Source organism: Saccostrea cucullata, unplaced genomic scaffold (assembly GCF_032062105.1).
Source record: "Saccostrea cucullata isolate Sc308-1 unplaced genomic scaffold, CSIRO_AGI_Scuc_v1 ctg320, whole genome shotgun sequence".
NCBI lineage: Eukaryota > Metazoa > Mollusca > Bivalvia > Ostreida > Ostreidae > Saccostrea > Saccostrea cuccullata.
In genome coordinates, this window is record NW_026930920.1 from 197,900 (window position 1) to 215,006 (window position 17,107).

General features: G+C 32.7%; 2 protein-coding genes across 2 annotated transcripts in view; one reads left to right on the plus strand and one right to left on the minus strand.

Moving 5' to 3' along the window:
- LOC134230585 (PHD finger protein 10-like) overlaps positions 1-17,107 on the minus strand; it is a 20,981-nt gene continuing 3,874 nt past the window's right edge. The window contains exons 5-15 of the mRNA XM_062712420.1: positions 12,730-12,813; positions 9,035-9,102; positions 8,446-8,514; positions 6,829-6,957; positions 6,300-6,409; positions 5,306-5,438; positions 4,276-4,371; positions 3,058-3,166; positions 2,490-2,602; positions 1,569-1,729; positions 1-574 (exon numbers count right to left, since the gene is read on the minus strand). Coding sequence (XP_062568404.1) covers positions 373-574; positions 1,569-1,729; positions 2,490-2,602; positions 3,058-3,166; positions 4,276-4,371; positions 5,306-5,438; positions 6,300-6,409; positions 6,829-6,957; positions 8,446-8,514; positions 9,035-9,102; positions 12,730-12,813 — 1,274 coding nt within the window. The 3' untranslated portion in view covers positions 1-372. The remainder of the gene's footprint in view (positions 575-1,568; positions 1,730-2,489; positions 2,603-3,057; positions 3,167-4,275; positions 4,372-5,305; positions 5,439-6,299; positions 6,410-6,828; positions 6,958-8,445; positions 8,515-9,034; positions 9,103-12,729; positions 12,814-17,107) is intronic.
- Positions 7,609-17,107, plus strand: part of LOC134230586 (uncharacterized) — a 23,222-nt gene continuing 13,723 nt past the window's right edge. The window contains exons 1-2 of the mRNA XM_062712421.1: positions 7,609-7,910; positions 9,607-9,652. Of these exons, the coding sequence (XP_062568405.1) occupies positions 7,905-7,910; positions 9,607-9,652 (52 nt within the window). The 5' untranslated portion in view covers positions 7,609-7,904. The remainder of the gene's footprint in view (positions 7,911-9,606; positions 9,653-17,107) is intronic.

Here is a 17,107-nt window from a genome sequence, read left to right on the forward strand (position 1 = left end):
CACAGACTGGTCAATCATAATTTACTTCAGTCACTTTTTCACTCAGCACTTTTACAGTGTTGCACCTTGAACATAATTCACAATATCAATTTCCAATATTTGAGGGAATTACATGTAATATATCTGGGACATTACAACAGTTCTCGTTCATTCCGAAATCACATCCCACTTTTATGAATTCTGTATCATCAAACCCAGATCACACTTGAGAAAAGTTCTACTGTCTCCGGTTTTACTATCTTACTATTTACAATGTCCACATCTGTACCCTTCCTAATTGTCCTTCCTCCCTGACTGTCCCCTCTACTCCTGATACTCCTTGACTGTCCCTTCTACTCCAGATAAATGTCCCTCCCTCCCTCCCTGCCCCCTCTACTCCTGAGACTCCTCTGTCTCCATGTCCTCAGCCTCTTCCTCCCCCTCCTTTTCCTCCTTTTCTTCCTCTCCCTCCTCCTCCTCCTTTGTTTCTGTGTGCTCCTCAGGCACTTCTACTTCCTCCTTTGGTTCTGACTTCTTCTTGGACTTTTTCTTGTCTTTCCCTTTAAGAGGAGGTCTTCCTCGTTTTCTTCCAGTGCTATCAGAAAGAAGAATTTATAACTAGGCATACTTTTAAGACTGCTGATTATGACTATGATATAGTTGTCAACAAATATATGATCATGTGTTTGATTAGTCAAATACTTGTTTGAAGGTCCCAAGAATTGAATCCTAAAATAAGTACTAGAGTATTAAGAAAAATTCTAAACTTTACATTTCTTAAATGTTATCTTTACTTGTTAAGAAAATGATACTTTCAGAGACCATCATACTGTTATCTCAGTTAACTTTCTTGGATTAAAGACCCTGTTCTGGTTTGACAATAATTGGAGTGAAAGTCATTACATGTAGCATCCTTCACAGTAGTGAAAATGATTGCATTGTTCGTAATCAAAGGAACATTGTTAATGTCAAAATTCCCACCAATAATATTGCGAAATCTATTTAATATCAAAATATGTTATATCTGTTTATTTTTTAAAACTTTTTACAAGTTCTAATTTACCATAGACACCTATCAGATTCAGTATCATGTGACCCCTATTTAACTACACTATAGTGGACATTTGTACTCTGAGGAGTCTTTTTTACGTCTGTTTTATTGCCTAATTACATGTACGACCTTTTTAAAAATTATTCAATTATTTATCAATGTTTATATGTTTCGAGAATAGAATATACATGTAATAATGTTTCATTATTAAGAAATTTAGATAAGTGTTAAAAAAAATACTTTAATATGTTTAAGTCAACTCTGTGAAACTGAATTTAGGATCACCCATGATAAGATCATGAAAAAAAATAAGTTTAAATTCTGGTTTCCTGAAAAAAAATGAGGTACCGGTTATTTGAGTACTCCATCAAAGAGGCAGGTGAGTAACTAGTAGTTACTAAAAATTGATCAATTTGACAACCCTATAGGTTATAAAAAATGAAGGGAACAAAAGCTCTAGATAATGAAGAAAAAATTAAATGGCTATAAGGTTTAGAATTATTCAGTAAGAAAGATAACTCTTGTGAGATACTCTTACCCTTTTGAGGAGGACTTGGGGGTCTTGCTGGTCCTGGAGGGTTTAGGGGTCTCTGGTCCTTTACAACTCTTACACTTCCAGTGGCCCGTGGGGATGGACTTTAGTCCCACACAGAAGGTGTGGTACCCCCGGTCACAGAGGTCACAGAACATCATCTTGTCCTGCCAATCAGAGAGAATATACATGTAGTTAAACAATCATAGAGGTCACAAAACATCATCTTATCCTGCCAATCAGAGAATAGAATATAGTTAAACGATCACAGAGGTCACAGAACATCATCTTATCCTGCCAATCAGAGAGAATATAGTTAAACGATCATAGAGGTCACAGAACATCATCTTATCCTGTCAATCAGAGAGAATATAGTTAAACGATCACATAGGTCACAGATCATCATCTTGTCCTGTCAATCAGAGAGAATATACATGTAGTTAAACGATCAAAGAGGTCACAAAACATCATCTTGTCCTGGCCAATCAAAAAATATAGTTAGACACATATAAAAATAAAGGTGTGGTACCCCTAATAACAGAGGTCACTGAATATCATCTTGTCCTGCCAATCAGTAAACAAATATATAGACATGTATAAAGACAAAGGGCAAATCATGGACAATGCACATATGATCAAAAATCTTTTTTTATTTGAAATTTAAAAAAAAATCAATAATTGATTAAGACTGTCAGTTTTATTCCTTAATTAAATCATAAAATATTCATTATTCAGTTATCAGACTGGGTATACACTGAAGAATATTAAAGCAGTAGCTGTGATCTACAATTACTGCACACTTGCTTTTTATACATCAGAGATGACATAGATCTATAAACTAGTCAATACATGTATTACAGCAGGGAACATAAATATCACTGCCCACTTGTTCTCTGTACATTGTCTGTAAGATGTCTATATACTGACCTCATCATACGGATCCATACACTCCACACAGGTCTTACAGTCCATACACTGCCAGGGGTACGTCCTAATAACCACCACCATCTCATTGGTCAGATCTAAACAGGCGGGGTGTCCTGTAATTATAACAAAGTCATAGCCATAAGAGTTGGGATGTCATTGAATAGCTATAAATAGCTTGTCTATGATAAAATTCAATTTTCTCTTGCTTTCCATATTGGATATTTTCTAAATCTATCACATTTTTTTTTCTTGATAGATATACATGGACAAATGACCATAAGAAAATCTTGAATTTAAAAAGCAAATACTGTTGATCACTAAATTTTTGCTACACCTTATTTTCGCCAGATAGTCATTGACTCTTTATTAGCGAGCCATAATTTTTACTTTTTTACGCAAGAATGATATGTTTGTGAGCTTATTGTCTCCTCTAATTATGCAAAAATAAAGTTCTCGCAAATAAAAAGTGATTTACAGTTCTGTTTTTGAAAAATAATAAAACAAAATTGGGTGAACAGCAATTGCATTTCTCATAACTCTTTCTAATGACTCTTTGAGAAAAGCTTACCTCCCTTGCTGCATTCAGAGCAGACAACAAGATCAGATTCACTTTTGACCTCTCCATTTTGACTCTGGTGACAAATGGAACAGATGCTGGGATCAACTGGGGCTGCTTCCTAAAAAAAAAAAAACAAGCATGAAAATGGACAATGATCTGCATTTAACTGGTATGTTCACAAACTCTTTTTGTTATGTTCCGTATGGTCACCTTCAGTAATGAGTATCATATTTATACAGTGTACAAAAATTGACAAAATATTTACCACAAAAGGCTCATAGGTTATTATGCTCACCAAGATACTTTTCTCTTCATGACAGAATTTGTAGAAAAATGAAATTTTAAACTAATTAGCATCAATGTCTACCAGATCAAGCAGCCAAAACCTTAAATTGAGAACAGACTCAAGTCAAATTTAGATTTTAAATATCTCAATTCTAATCTAACAAAAATGTTTTTAAAAGATGCGTAGATTCAAACTCATCATAAGTTATATTTTATATCTAAATTTATATCAAAGTTTCTCTTACCTATTCAAATTTGAATACATGCATTCTTTTCTCTTTAATTTATATCACAAACACTTGTATATTTTATCTCTGATAATGGGAATTTCGAGGAGGAAATTTCAGAGTCCATATTTCCCATTGAATTTATGTAATTTATAATTTATTTTCTTACTTTGTTTTCCCTTTTTTCCTTTCAAATCCACATGTTAATTTGTTCAATGATTGTGTACATTAATTTATTTCTTTAATTAATATTCATTTTAGTAACTTTTTTTTTTCAAATACACAAGTTGTTTCACTTGTATCCTTCCATCTATCTTTTCCTCCACTTATCCCTTCAGAACCACTATCTGACCTTGATTTCACCTTGAACTACCTTTGTTTCACCTGTCTTTTTCTCTCCATCTTCCACTCCACCTGACCCCTCAGAACCACTGTCTGACCTTGATTTCACCTACCTTTGTTTCACCTGTCTTTTTCTCTCCATCTTCCCCTCCAATGGACCCCTCAGAACCAGTCTGACCTTGATTTCACCTTGACCTACCTTTGTTTTACCTGTCCTTTTCTCTCCATCATCTCCTCCACTTGACCCTTCAGAACCAAATCTGACCTTGATTTCACCTTGAACTACCTTTGTTTCACCTGTCTTTTTCTCCCCATCTTCCCTCCACTTGACCCCTCAGAACCACTATTTGACCTTGATTTCACCTTGACCTACCTTTGTTTCACCTGTCTTTTTCTCTCCATCTTCCCCTCCACTCGTCCCCTCAGAACCACTACTGCTATCATCAGAATCCGAATCTGACCCTGACCCCTACAAAACAAAAATCCAGCTGTTGATGAAAGGAAATATTATCTAAACAGGAAGTTCAAAAACATCTGTTAATAGAAAATCATTATGAGAACAATAAACATACCGGTATTAATTTTAGGTACCATAAATAGACATTTGAATAAGCAAAACAATATTGGATTAAAACTCCTAAAATAGTATTCATAAATTAGGTCATAAATGGTGACACTTTTTCCCCAATAACAGGTGATGAACACTAAAACCAAAAAAGAAACCACTAAGATAAAACCATTCTGATCAATTGTTAACTTATTTGCAAAATTTCCATGTTGCCTTTGTTTCGAGAGATAGTAGCATTATATTTTTGTGTATTTCCCTACATCTTAGATACATAAATTATTAATTCCTTCTATTTATTATTTAAAATTATATATTTACATTTATTGTAATTTTCTTTATGAAATCCATTAGGAATCTACGACAGTCAGTACACTCCAAAAAACAAGAAAACTATAAACTAGTCACTGTGTGGCAGAATACATGATGAATTATATGCCTTTTCAATACTCTAGGAACACCAAAATGTACATTGTTTTTACTCAGTTTAACTAAAAACAATTAAACTGTTAAATAAATTATTGTAAAAATGCAACAACTGTGCATTTAAAATCATCTTGTCATCCCCCCCTCGTTATGTTCATATCTTTTTTTGAGTTTCCACCTCACAAACGGCTCTTACATCTTTTAAGCCCACCAGTTTAACATTCCAGGAAAATCATGTTAATGAATAAACAGACTCTGTTGAGGGAATACATTCATATATCTAAGGTGCAATCATCTTTGTAGGAAAAATTGGCATCAAGTGTTTTAAGGAAGGGAAGACATTATACATTAAGGATGTCACAATAATAAATAATAGTCAGTAATTCACAGAAGAACTTAGTGCATGACTAACATTTTCGTCCTCTTCTGATGCAGTTTCTGGTTCTGCCTGCTCTTGGGGGTTTGCTAAGGTGGTCCCCATTTGTTTGGGGGGATTAAACATGGTGGTGTTCATAGGTAAATACTTGATCTCATCAGGGGAGTACCTGTAAAATAAAAGCAGGATCATTTTAATGGTCATAGTTCGTTTCAGACCAAATTATCATAATTGTATAAATATTTTACTGTATTTCATCCTCTTTTTCCAGGAAGGTGACCATTAGCTCATTAACCTGAATTGTTTCCTAATAAAACATGGTTCATATGTTATTCCCCATTCAATGCTCTCAATGTTGTAAAGGAATGTTGTCATGTATGCCTCTCTTCCAGTGATGCCATTATAAGATACTTCAGATTTTTAGATAAAACTGCTATTCATTAACCATTAATCATATGGGGAAATACCACATCATTAGGAAGAATAACTTACCAATTCAAAAATAAACAGTTTTAAGTTCTTATGAACTTAGTTTATCAAGTACATGTAATCAGAAACTACTTATAATTTTTGAAAAAGAGACAGTTAATCGTGAGATTATCATACACTGAACTGGGTCATAAAGTACCACCAGAAGGTCACAGAGAGCAGAGAGAGACTGTGTATACTTTCTGTCACTTCCCCTGCATACTGTCCCACTCGGATCATTTAGCCGCTTGTACAAAGAGGCCCCAAACATTTCACTATCTACTGTAAAATGCTTCCTCTAATACTTATCAAACATCAAAGAATATAAAATGCCACTCATTGGTGAGGAATATTTTTACAGTTGTATCTTCTAATACATGCATGTACATTTAAAGATATGTAAAAACAGTGCAAGAGGTTTGGGAATTATTTATTTCTTGTAGAAAACAACTGTTATAAAAGAGATAACTATCAAGTAATTTTGGTAAGCAATAACAAAACTTAATAAAACATTTAAGCAAATATAAAATCAATAAGTTGACTTTTTAAAAGAGCTGTGTACCTCTTGAAGTAGTCCTGGAATTGTCCCGGTATTAATGAGATGGGATAGGTATTGGGTTTGGTCAGCTCTTTGGGGAGCACCTTATAACGGCCCTTAGGGTAGTGAATGTTCTGAAGATAAAGGTTAATTAATTACGCAATTTTTATATATGTAAGCTGGATAAAAAGTCTAATTTATTCAACTTGAATTGAACAAACATAATAATCACACACTTAACTCTAATCACACACTTACCGGTAACTCTAAATGTCATTTAAAAATGTAAAGTAAAAAATAAAATTCAGAGAAAAATATATATCGATTAAATTTTCGAATGATAAAGAAAACGCGCTGCTTCATTGAAAATTCTTCTTTGAACTAAAATTTTCTAAGATACTCTTTTTATGTATATTATCTATAAACAAGTTTTACTGTTTATTTAAGACATAAAATTCGTGATAAGACATCTTGACAATTTAATCAATGATAACATTACAAGACATCTGATGCTCTGAATGTTACATCTCAGATTAACAAAATGTAGGCTTACAAATGTTTGTAGGTCAAGGTAAGCTCTCCTTTCTTCTCGCCTCTCCTTCTGGAAATTAGAATTCCACTCCGCTGCCGATTTCATTGCTTTTTTGATATACATACTCATCTTACTCTTTTCCAATTTCGGCTGTGAAAAAAAATTTGAAAGACTGATCATTTTTTTTTTAATTCAGTAACCTTGATCTTAATCAAATTAAGCATTTTAGAAACATTCAAAATTTTACTGCAACATACTTTATGTATATGAAATCCCCAAAAATATACTATTTCTACTGATAATAACATTGGGCCAACAGTAAAAAATAATTTGTTGAATGTACTTTGACTGACAAGTTATTTGTTTTTCATATTCTTTTTAGAAGTTCAATTTGGTGTTCAAGGGATATTTGGTGTGACATAGAAAATTTTCCAAAAGAAATATACTATTTCTAGGGATATAATTGGGCCAACAGTAAAAAATAATTTGTTGACATGTATCTGACAAGTTATTTTTTTTCATCAGACAATTTGGTGTAGACAAGGGAATTTGCAGATGACATGTATTTTTTATTTTTTTCATCAGACATAGAAAATTTTCCAAACATATCAAAAAGGTAAGCAAAAATTAAACATGATGTCAAAGACGCACTTAAGCATCCCTACAGTGACAAGAAGAGGCCACAGACAGGATAAGGAAATCCAACATTAAGAAGCGGGCCGCTCCTCAGCAGTCAGCGATATGAAGAGGCCACACACAGGATAGGAAACCCTGTATTAGGAAGTAGGTCTAAGAGGAGGATGTTTCATATATTTTTTTCCAGATATGGGGAAGTGGAAAGGATAAAAAGAATGAGATCATTGTATTTTACATTCTGAAAGTGCATCATTATAGTGACCCCTAAATCACAACAATGCTTCAAAATGTTTTCCAGGAAGAATAACTGTCTATAGGTCTGTTCTTTCAGATTCCATATGCAACAAAATACCCAGTAAAGTGACAGTTGTTTTGTTTCTCTGATTCCCATTAGGTGAAAATGGAATCATGATAAAAAAAATTCAGTGGAGAAAAACCAAGTTGGACTAATATACAATACCATGCTTGTATGTATAAATTTTTGTCTTCCTATTTTGAATTACATTGCCTAAATTATATTATTAATAAGATTTTAACACTATATCTTTTACAAAAACCATTACCAACATATTCTTGTTATTTTTTTTTTTTAATAATTCTTTCTTCATATTTGAAATCTGAATTTATATTTTATATAAATACAATGTTGGATCTTTAATATTGAAAAATTTGAAAGCAATACTTTAGCTTAAGAAACACAATTTTTAAATTTAATTCAGCACACTTTCATGTCATCCACACTGTTCATTCCTAATTCCCCAAAATGAGTTGTAAATATGAAAAATTTTTAGTGCACATTTAGGTTTGGTTCAGTAGTATACAGTCCCTTAATACAATACAATGCATATATACAATAAAGTGTATAATATGAACAATATATTGTATGTATACATTAACCTTTATCCCTCCGTCATTCTTAATTTAAAGTCAAACATTGACTCCTCTCTATTAAAGACATTTTTTTTTAATGCTAGGTACAATTATGGTGAGGCTTTATCTTACCACTTCATATTCCTTGTGCTTTTCACTGATTTTCTGTTTCTGACGTTCATGCAGGACCTCTGCATATTCCTACAGTAAAAAGAAGCTTTTAAAGAGAAAAATCATGTCATCTCATTTTTTTTTTAATTAAGCCTTAAATTTAAGGATCTTTATATTGTTTGTTTATAAAACAAACATTAAAAACAGCTCTCAAGATAAAGATGATTCAAAATTTTATAAGCATTTTATGACACTTTAATAGCTTACCACTAAAAATTCAAGTAATTGGGGTATATACTTAAGGCAACATATTAGAGCATTTATAAGTTTCATGTGAAACACGGATCTTCATCTGAATCATATCGGGATTTTCGAAAAAGAAAATTACAAGTGTTTCACCTACACAGATTTCTACACTAAGACAATAAGACTACCTTAAACAAGCATACAATAATATCCTTTCCTCTTGACACCTGAATGGAGTTAAAGCTGCAGATATTATTTTATTTTTTAATGTAAACTTAAATATTCTAGTTAATTCCTAATAAATCCTGAGTTTCTACTAAGAAGAATTAATTCCCTAGCTGGGATAACTTTCGGTCCATAGTACCTGGTACATAGAGGGATAATCCCTGTGCATTAGATCGCACACTTCGTCACTCTTAAGTGCCGTCAACCCTGGAATTTCAGGAAAAGAATCATCAGCAAATATAATGATTATAAAAGCTACAGAATAATACAAATTCACACACTCATATTATCATTTTAAAATGTTTACAATTTACCAAAATTCATCTTGACTACTTTTGAAACAATTTACAAGTAATCTGATTATTAAGCAAAAATGAAAGTTCCCAATATAATGTGCAAATAAATGTCAATAGCTTTATATGTATAAGGTTTCAAGTACCGTTAAATTCACTTATTATTAATTATTATTTGCTAGCAGGGTTTCCATTATAAGCTAATTACTTTCAGCATCACATTTGATATCTGATATGCTGATAATTAGGTAAAAACTGTTTCTAAACTCAAGGTGTAGAAACAGTGAAATTCGATAGTCTAACATTTACAATAACAATGTTCAGTGTCCAACTAGAGCTATAAGACCGTCAAGTACATGTTTTAATTTCACAACACAGAAGTTTAGTGCCCTATTCTACCTGTCCTTGTTTGTTTCAGGTGAAATCTGCATACCCACTGGAGAATATGACACACACCTGGACAGGTGAACATTTACAATTCTAGCTCTCTCTCTCTCTACCTCTCCTACTGACCATTACAATTAGACACAATTATACATGCATCTTCCATTTATTTCTGTTAAATTAAATATGAAGATAAAGGTGTCCATTGGTATGTTATTTTTTAATTAAACAATTAATTACGAACAGTGGTAGGTGGATGGGCATTTTCTAATAAAACAATTAAGAATCTTCCAGCTTAGGAATGACAATATGATTGCAGTATGCAGTAAAAGAGAGTAATAGCAAAGTACATTTAGGGACAAAATAATTTGAATTCATTATATATATGTAATTTGTAATCTCATTAATAATTATACATACTACAGGGAATGAAAATCACTTCAATGTAAGCATGAATTCATTATAAGCATTTTCACTTTTAACCATGTTTCACTGTTCATACAGATACATGTACCTGGTACTACCTACATGTATATTTCAATATTTGTATTATTTCTTAATTTTAGTGCAGAAACTGTATGTGATATGGAATGAATTTAAGGAATATATGAAACAATACAAATACAATTTTAAACAGCAACATAAAGAAATCTGATTTTTTCAAAAATGATTGAAAATATCCTCAATGTTGAACAAATACTGTGTGTGGAGGGCTCCTCCTTAATTAATGCCTACAATGGTGTGTCCACCATCAGATGTGACAATTGAATCTCCAGCCGTGGTTTTACTTGCAAACAGTCTCAGCTTGAAACAAACAAGTTTCTGTCCAAACCCTGATAGGTCTACTGGGATAATTAATATTTAGTGATAAATATTAGATTTCAAAGTATCTATTAATTTCCTGTATAACCTATGTCCTATTGTGATGGGTGGGGTATAAATACAGGTGGCCCCATAAAGAAAAATGGTTAGCATCAGACATTGTATGAATGCAGACAATGAATTTCCTGATGACTGGTAAGTTGAATGGTTGATTGATTTTTTTAAAAATATTTGTTTAAAATAAAAATCAAAGATATATTCTTTCGGTAAAGATTAAATGTTTGCTGTCGTGTTTAGTAAATCAATTTTGCAAAATGACTTTAAAATAGAAAACAAACTTTTATTGTTTGTGCCTTTTTTAATATCATATGCATATTTTATTTATGATTTAAAGTCTGTAAGTGATCAGTAATGAAAAAAAGGAAAATTTGACAATCTCAGGATTTACACAAGTTAAAAAGATAAAGATAATGAACAGTGATTGATCTCCTAAAAAGTGAAAACAATACAGTTCAGGACATAAGCACAGACCACCAGAAATTCAAGGAATGGGATCACATGCTTAACAGGAGAAAGCATCCCCTGTTTACCGGTCACATCTGCTGTGAGCCCTTTGTATTGATCAAGTAGATCGAACATTCCTATTGAAATCAGCCTAAATATGACTCAGTGATATATTTCTCAGGTAGAGGAATTGTAATTGTTATGAAATTTAATTAAAGAAAAAATAAGTTTTGGAATTTCAAAAACTGTATTTAAGTTTTGAAATTTTTAAATTTCACAAAGATATTACAATATACCAGAGTATGTTGAAGGTAATATATCTATGCTCATTATAGCGGTAAGTTCTTCTAGAAACTAGATCTGTCTGCAAAACAGCATGCCTCAACTTTCAACCAAATTCTACACAGTATCATATTGTCTCTCCTCAAACTATTGAATAACAGGGACATAAAACATTACAAATGTATATATGTTCTTTGTCATTGAGTTTCTGTTTATTTAATTTTCTTTTAATTTTAGTAGTATTCATTTAAACCATCATTGTATCCCCCTCTTTTTGGAAAAATAGATGTAATATAGGCATTGAACATTGGGGCATAGATTTAGCCCCCCCCCCTCCCCCTTTTACAGGCACAGTTTGCAGTGTAGTCTAAGAAGGCATACATGTTAACCTATTGTGATGAAAAAGAGGGAGATTCAAACCTCAAAAGCGGTAGCATTGCGCGCGTGTTGTTTAACGCTTGGATTATCGATATCTTTCATGTAATATACATGTATATTATAAGCCTTAAATGAAATCAGGTACCTACACTAATTAATCTTAAATATCAACAGCAAAGAAGAAGACAGAAACTCCTTAAGTTTGACATAAATTGTACAAATTAAAATATTTTTCATGCTCATCAATTTGCTTGGATTGGCTGTTTTACTTAGCCTTTTGAAGAGTGATCTTTGCTGAAATAGCCTAGAAGCAATAATTCTGAATGTTCACTCAGTTTTTAAACAAAACATATGATGGCTTGGTTTAATCTAGATCTAAAACAAGTTCGTATCTTTCGTTAAATCAGATTTCCCGCGATGATCGAAAACGAAAGTAGAGATGTGCCACATGGCTTGGTCAATCGAGTGATTTCTATTGTTTTATTGAAAAAGTTGTGAGCTTCTGTGCTTTTAAAGACGATGTGAAATGTTTTCATCTAATTTTTAAAAGCTGTATCTCCTTTTTCATGACAGGGATGTTGATTAATTTATCGTAACCAATGTAATCACTGGTAGTCTTATGTTGTTGTCGTTGTCAAATCCGTGCTTGAAATCTATTTACAAAAAAAGCGTTTGTATGATTCCGAGTCAAATCACGCGATATATAGCGAGATTTTATGAGAGTGGCTTCAAAAATGGATACCCAAGCGAACCAAAAATACTTTAGACGCAACTTTTGTAGAAAAGCGGTAGATTTCTGAGTTAAATCGGTAGGCGGGAGATGGAATGAAAAAGCGGTAGACTCCCGCCTAAATCGGGAGAGTTAACATGTATGAAGAAGGGTATGGTAGGGTTTGAAAAAAAAATGGTATGGAAAAGAAATTTGATCCTAAACCCTTCCCCACCCAACCCTTCCCCAATGAAATAGGATTTTTGCCTTTTGACATATTACTATTTTTCCTCTTTTTTTTTTGCTTGTCAAGTTTTTTTTTCTTTCAGGCTTGATTTTTTTTCTCTTTCAATTAGCACCCCCCCCCAACTTTCAATTTGCTTCTGACACCAATGCGGTACATTAAACTCTTTTGTTTGCTCTATAGACATCTATTATTTGTCCGTTAATTGATATGCTTACCTAGATCAGCCTGGCCCTCTGTGACCACACCCTTCTCCATCAGAAAAACCCTCTCCTTAATGTCCACTTGTCTCCGAAACAAATCTAAACAAATAATTAAAACATAGGTTTTATTTAGACAACTTGTACACAATACAAAAAAATTATGTATTTTTCACATCTTAGTGATAAAAATGTTCTTCAATTTATTAAGAAATAAATATTCCCAAATAAAATACAAACATAATCAACAAATTGTTAGCAAATTCAAATGTCTTTTCCTTGAATTTTGACTTTCAGGAAAATGGCCAATGCATCTTTTGATTGTGATGCCAATTGGCTGGAGGAGTTGACTCAGAGTTCAGATTATATCACTGTGACAAATTTTTTAATGCATACAGTACTAATATAATGAACAAGGGGTAGCATTTCATTGATGTAAAATCTATCTTTTTTTATTTATTTAATGTAGAGGTTTTAAAATTTGCCACAGAAGCATAGATACATGTACTTCAGACTACTTCCCTTTTCATTGGAATTCTTGGAGTAAAAACCTTTCAGTCTTAAGATTTTGTTGGAAAATGAAAATATCAAATTTTCCCCACTCAAACAACCATGTCAGTACCTCATATTACGGAATGATAAATCTATGATGCAATGAAAAAAAAAATTCATTGCATCAATTAAAATAAACTTCAATGTCATGTAGTTATTAATCAGAATTTTGCTTGAAAAATTCATCATTTTTTTTTTGAGAAGGGGAAAGGGGTGGGAGACTATGTCTTAAATGTCAGCTTTTAAGACAGCATAATAGATTAAAAATTTTAGGTTACTTCTACTACTCAGTGAAAGTTTAACACCATTAATAATATACATGCACAAGTTATAATTTAAACCTTTTTGGGTACAATGCAGTAAAGTGTATTTAAACTGATTTCACCTTACACAAGATTTTGAAATCAAATTGATTGTTATATATGTATCACTGGTATTTTTTTCTCCATCTTTTAGACTTATGCATAACTAATGTACATTAAACCCATACATTAGAAAGGAAAATAAATCATTGTGAATTTCTGAGTAAGACATTGTGATTATGCAAATAAATCTCTTCTCCCCAACAATTAAATGAATGGACCATACATTAAAAAATATTGATTTCCATTTTCTTACTTTTTTCATTTCACTGCCAAAATAATTGATTTAATTATCAAATAATCTTGATGAATTTAGTGTTTATTTTGTACATACTAAATCACTGTTATTATATTTTTTGGTAAACTTTGGTACCAATAGATGTGAATTTTTGTCTCTGTTACTCAATAAATTTGAATGTATCCATCATGAATACTAACAGTTCACCTGTGAAGGTTAAGGTAAGGATGTTTTCTGGTAAAACCTTTGCAATTGCCAAATCCCATTTTTTACGATGACAATTCTATGTCTACTGTTTGTGATTTCATGTTGATTGTTGGCTATAATTTGGCAATATAATTTACAAGATGTTGGAAATCTATCAAAAAAGAAAAATTACTACATTTTTATAAATGCATGAATTGTGCGATTTTTGTGTGTATAATTGCTATCATGACAAAATACTGTTATTCAATTTTCCATTCTCTGACTATAAATCTCCTTTACTTGGAATTATTTGACTTCTGTTGGTAATTTAAGTCTCAGTAGGATCCATCATGTTTCTTATGACCCAGTCAGAATTTAATTTTAATTGAAGGAAATGCTATTATAATTTATGTAAGATGTACTGTTCATGATTTTCCTTGCCTAACTAATTCACAAAATGTCACATACACAGTGGAAAAATTGTTTTACTGTATTCTTATTTTCAATAAGTCAGATTATGAAAAATAATAATGTACTGTGAAAATATAATCAATTAGAGTTGAACTTTGTATCTCAAATAACAGTATCTCAAATACAATGGATACTGTAGGTCAACAAATTTTGAAAGTTCTATAACCACTTATTCTTTATGTGTTTTACACTTAATATTAATTTCTATTTGTGTTTTTGTTACATAATTATGCAAGAAGGTATGCCAAAAAAAACAATTAAATCTCAAGTATATTTATTAAATAGGTCATTTACAACAATAACCAGAAGTCAAAATATTCCGGCTTATCCCAAATAGTTATTTTGCAAAAATAAGGTGTAGGTAAACTTTGGTGATCTACAGTATATTATTTTACAAAATCTGTTCTTTAGCAATTCAAATAAATTTAAAGGTGGGATATATATGTTTTTAAAATGAGATTAAAAATGGAAAAAAAAAATGTTGGGGTACCAATAAAAAAAATCTTAAGCACAATGCATACTATTAAATGAATAAACTTTCTTTCAAAATTAAGCTTAAAAATGAACAGATATTAAACAAGAGGCCCATGGGCCTTATAGGTCACCTGAGCATTATGCAACAACTTTCCAGTGATTGAATTTGATTCATGTTTTAATCCAGATGCTATGGCATTCACAATTTTGAAATAGGCACCATTGATCATCATAACAATACACTTAGCAGTTGCTTAGTTTGTTTACTTAATACCCATAGGCAGGGTAGGGGAACAAAAAATGCATTTCAAGTAATCAGTAATATTCAGCATGATCAGTAATGCCCCAATCACACATGAACCCCTGACCCTTAGGCCTAGATCCACACATTGCACAATTTTTGAAAAGGCACCCTTGCTTTTCAAAAATATTTGATAAATACCAAGGAGCAGATTTCAAACAATTCATCCAGTTTCAGTATATAAGTACAGCCCCCCCCCCTCCTTTATGGTACCCCTGACCCTGGGGCCTTGAAATTCACAATTCTGGAAGATTAGGACCCTTACTCATCATAACTACATAGGTAGTTCATCTGCTTAATACCAAGGAGCAGAGAAGAAAACTTTCAAAGATTTAGTGTATTTTCATTGTATAATCAATAAAGCCCCACCCTATCACTAGAATCCCTGACCCTGGGGCCATAAAATTCACAATTTTGGAAGAGGCACTCTTGCTCATCATAAGTATGCACTTATTTTGTTTATTTAATACCCAGAAGCAGAGGAGAAGATTTTCAAAGAATTCATGTATTTTCACTATATAATTTAAAGAGCCCCCCCCCCTACACCAGAACCCCTGACCCTGGGGCCATCGAATTCACAATTTTGGTAGAACCACTCTTGCTCATCATAACAAAGCACTTAGTTAGTTAATTCAATACCCAGGAGCAGAGAAGAAGATTTTCAAAGAATTCAAGTATTTTCACTATATAATCTATAGAGCCCCCCCCCCCCTTACACCGGAACCCCTGACCCTGGGGCCATAGAATTCACAATTTTGGTAGAGACACTCTTGCTCATCATAACTATGCACTTATTTAGTTTATTTATTACCCAGGAGCAGAGAAGAAGATTTTCAAAGAATTCAAGTATTTTCACTATGTAATCTATAGAGCTCCCCCCCCCCCCCTTACACCAGCACCCCTGACCCTGGGGCCATAAAATTCACAATTTTGGTAGAGGCACTCTTGCTCATCATAACTATGCACTTAGTTAGTTTATTTAATACCCAGGAGCAGAGAAGAAGATTTTCAAAGAATTCATGAAATTTCACTATATAATCTATAGAGCCCCGCCCTAACACCAGAACCCCTGACCCTGGGGCCATAAAATTCACAATTTTGGTAGAGGCACTCTTGCTCATCATAATTATGCACTTAGTTAGTTTATTTAATACCCAGGAGCAGAGAAGAAGATTTTAAAAGAATTTATGTATTTTCACTATATAATCTATAGAGCCCCGCCCTAACACCAGAACCCCTGACCCTGGGGCCATAAAATTCACAATTTTGGTAGAGGCACTCTTGCTCATCATAACTATGCACTTAGTTAGTTTATTTAATACCCAGGAGCAGAGAAGAAGATTTTCAAAGAATTCATGAAATTTCACTATATACTTATTTAGCCCCACCCTAACACCAGAACCCCTGACCCCGGGGCCATGAATTTCACAATTTTGGTAGAGGACTCAATGCTGATTACAATCATGCAAACAGTTTGACTGCTTGATGTCCAGGAGTAAAGAAGAAGATTTTTAAAGATTGCACTAATTTTAGTGGTTTTTGCCCCACCCCCCAGGCCCCAGGGGGGCAGGGCCCATGAAATTCACAATTTTTGTTCCCCTTCACCCATAGATGCTATATGCCAAATTTGGTTGAAATTGGTTCAGTGGTTTCAGAGAAGAAGCTGAAAATGTTCAAATGTTAACGCACGACGCACGACGCACGACGAACGACGACGGACGAAAAGTGATAGCAATAGGTCACCTGAGTTTACTCAGGTGACCTAAAAAGTGTACATGTAGGAATTTTGTGTAAGAAAATCTGGAAAAAAAA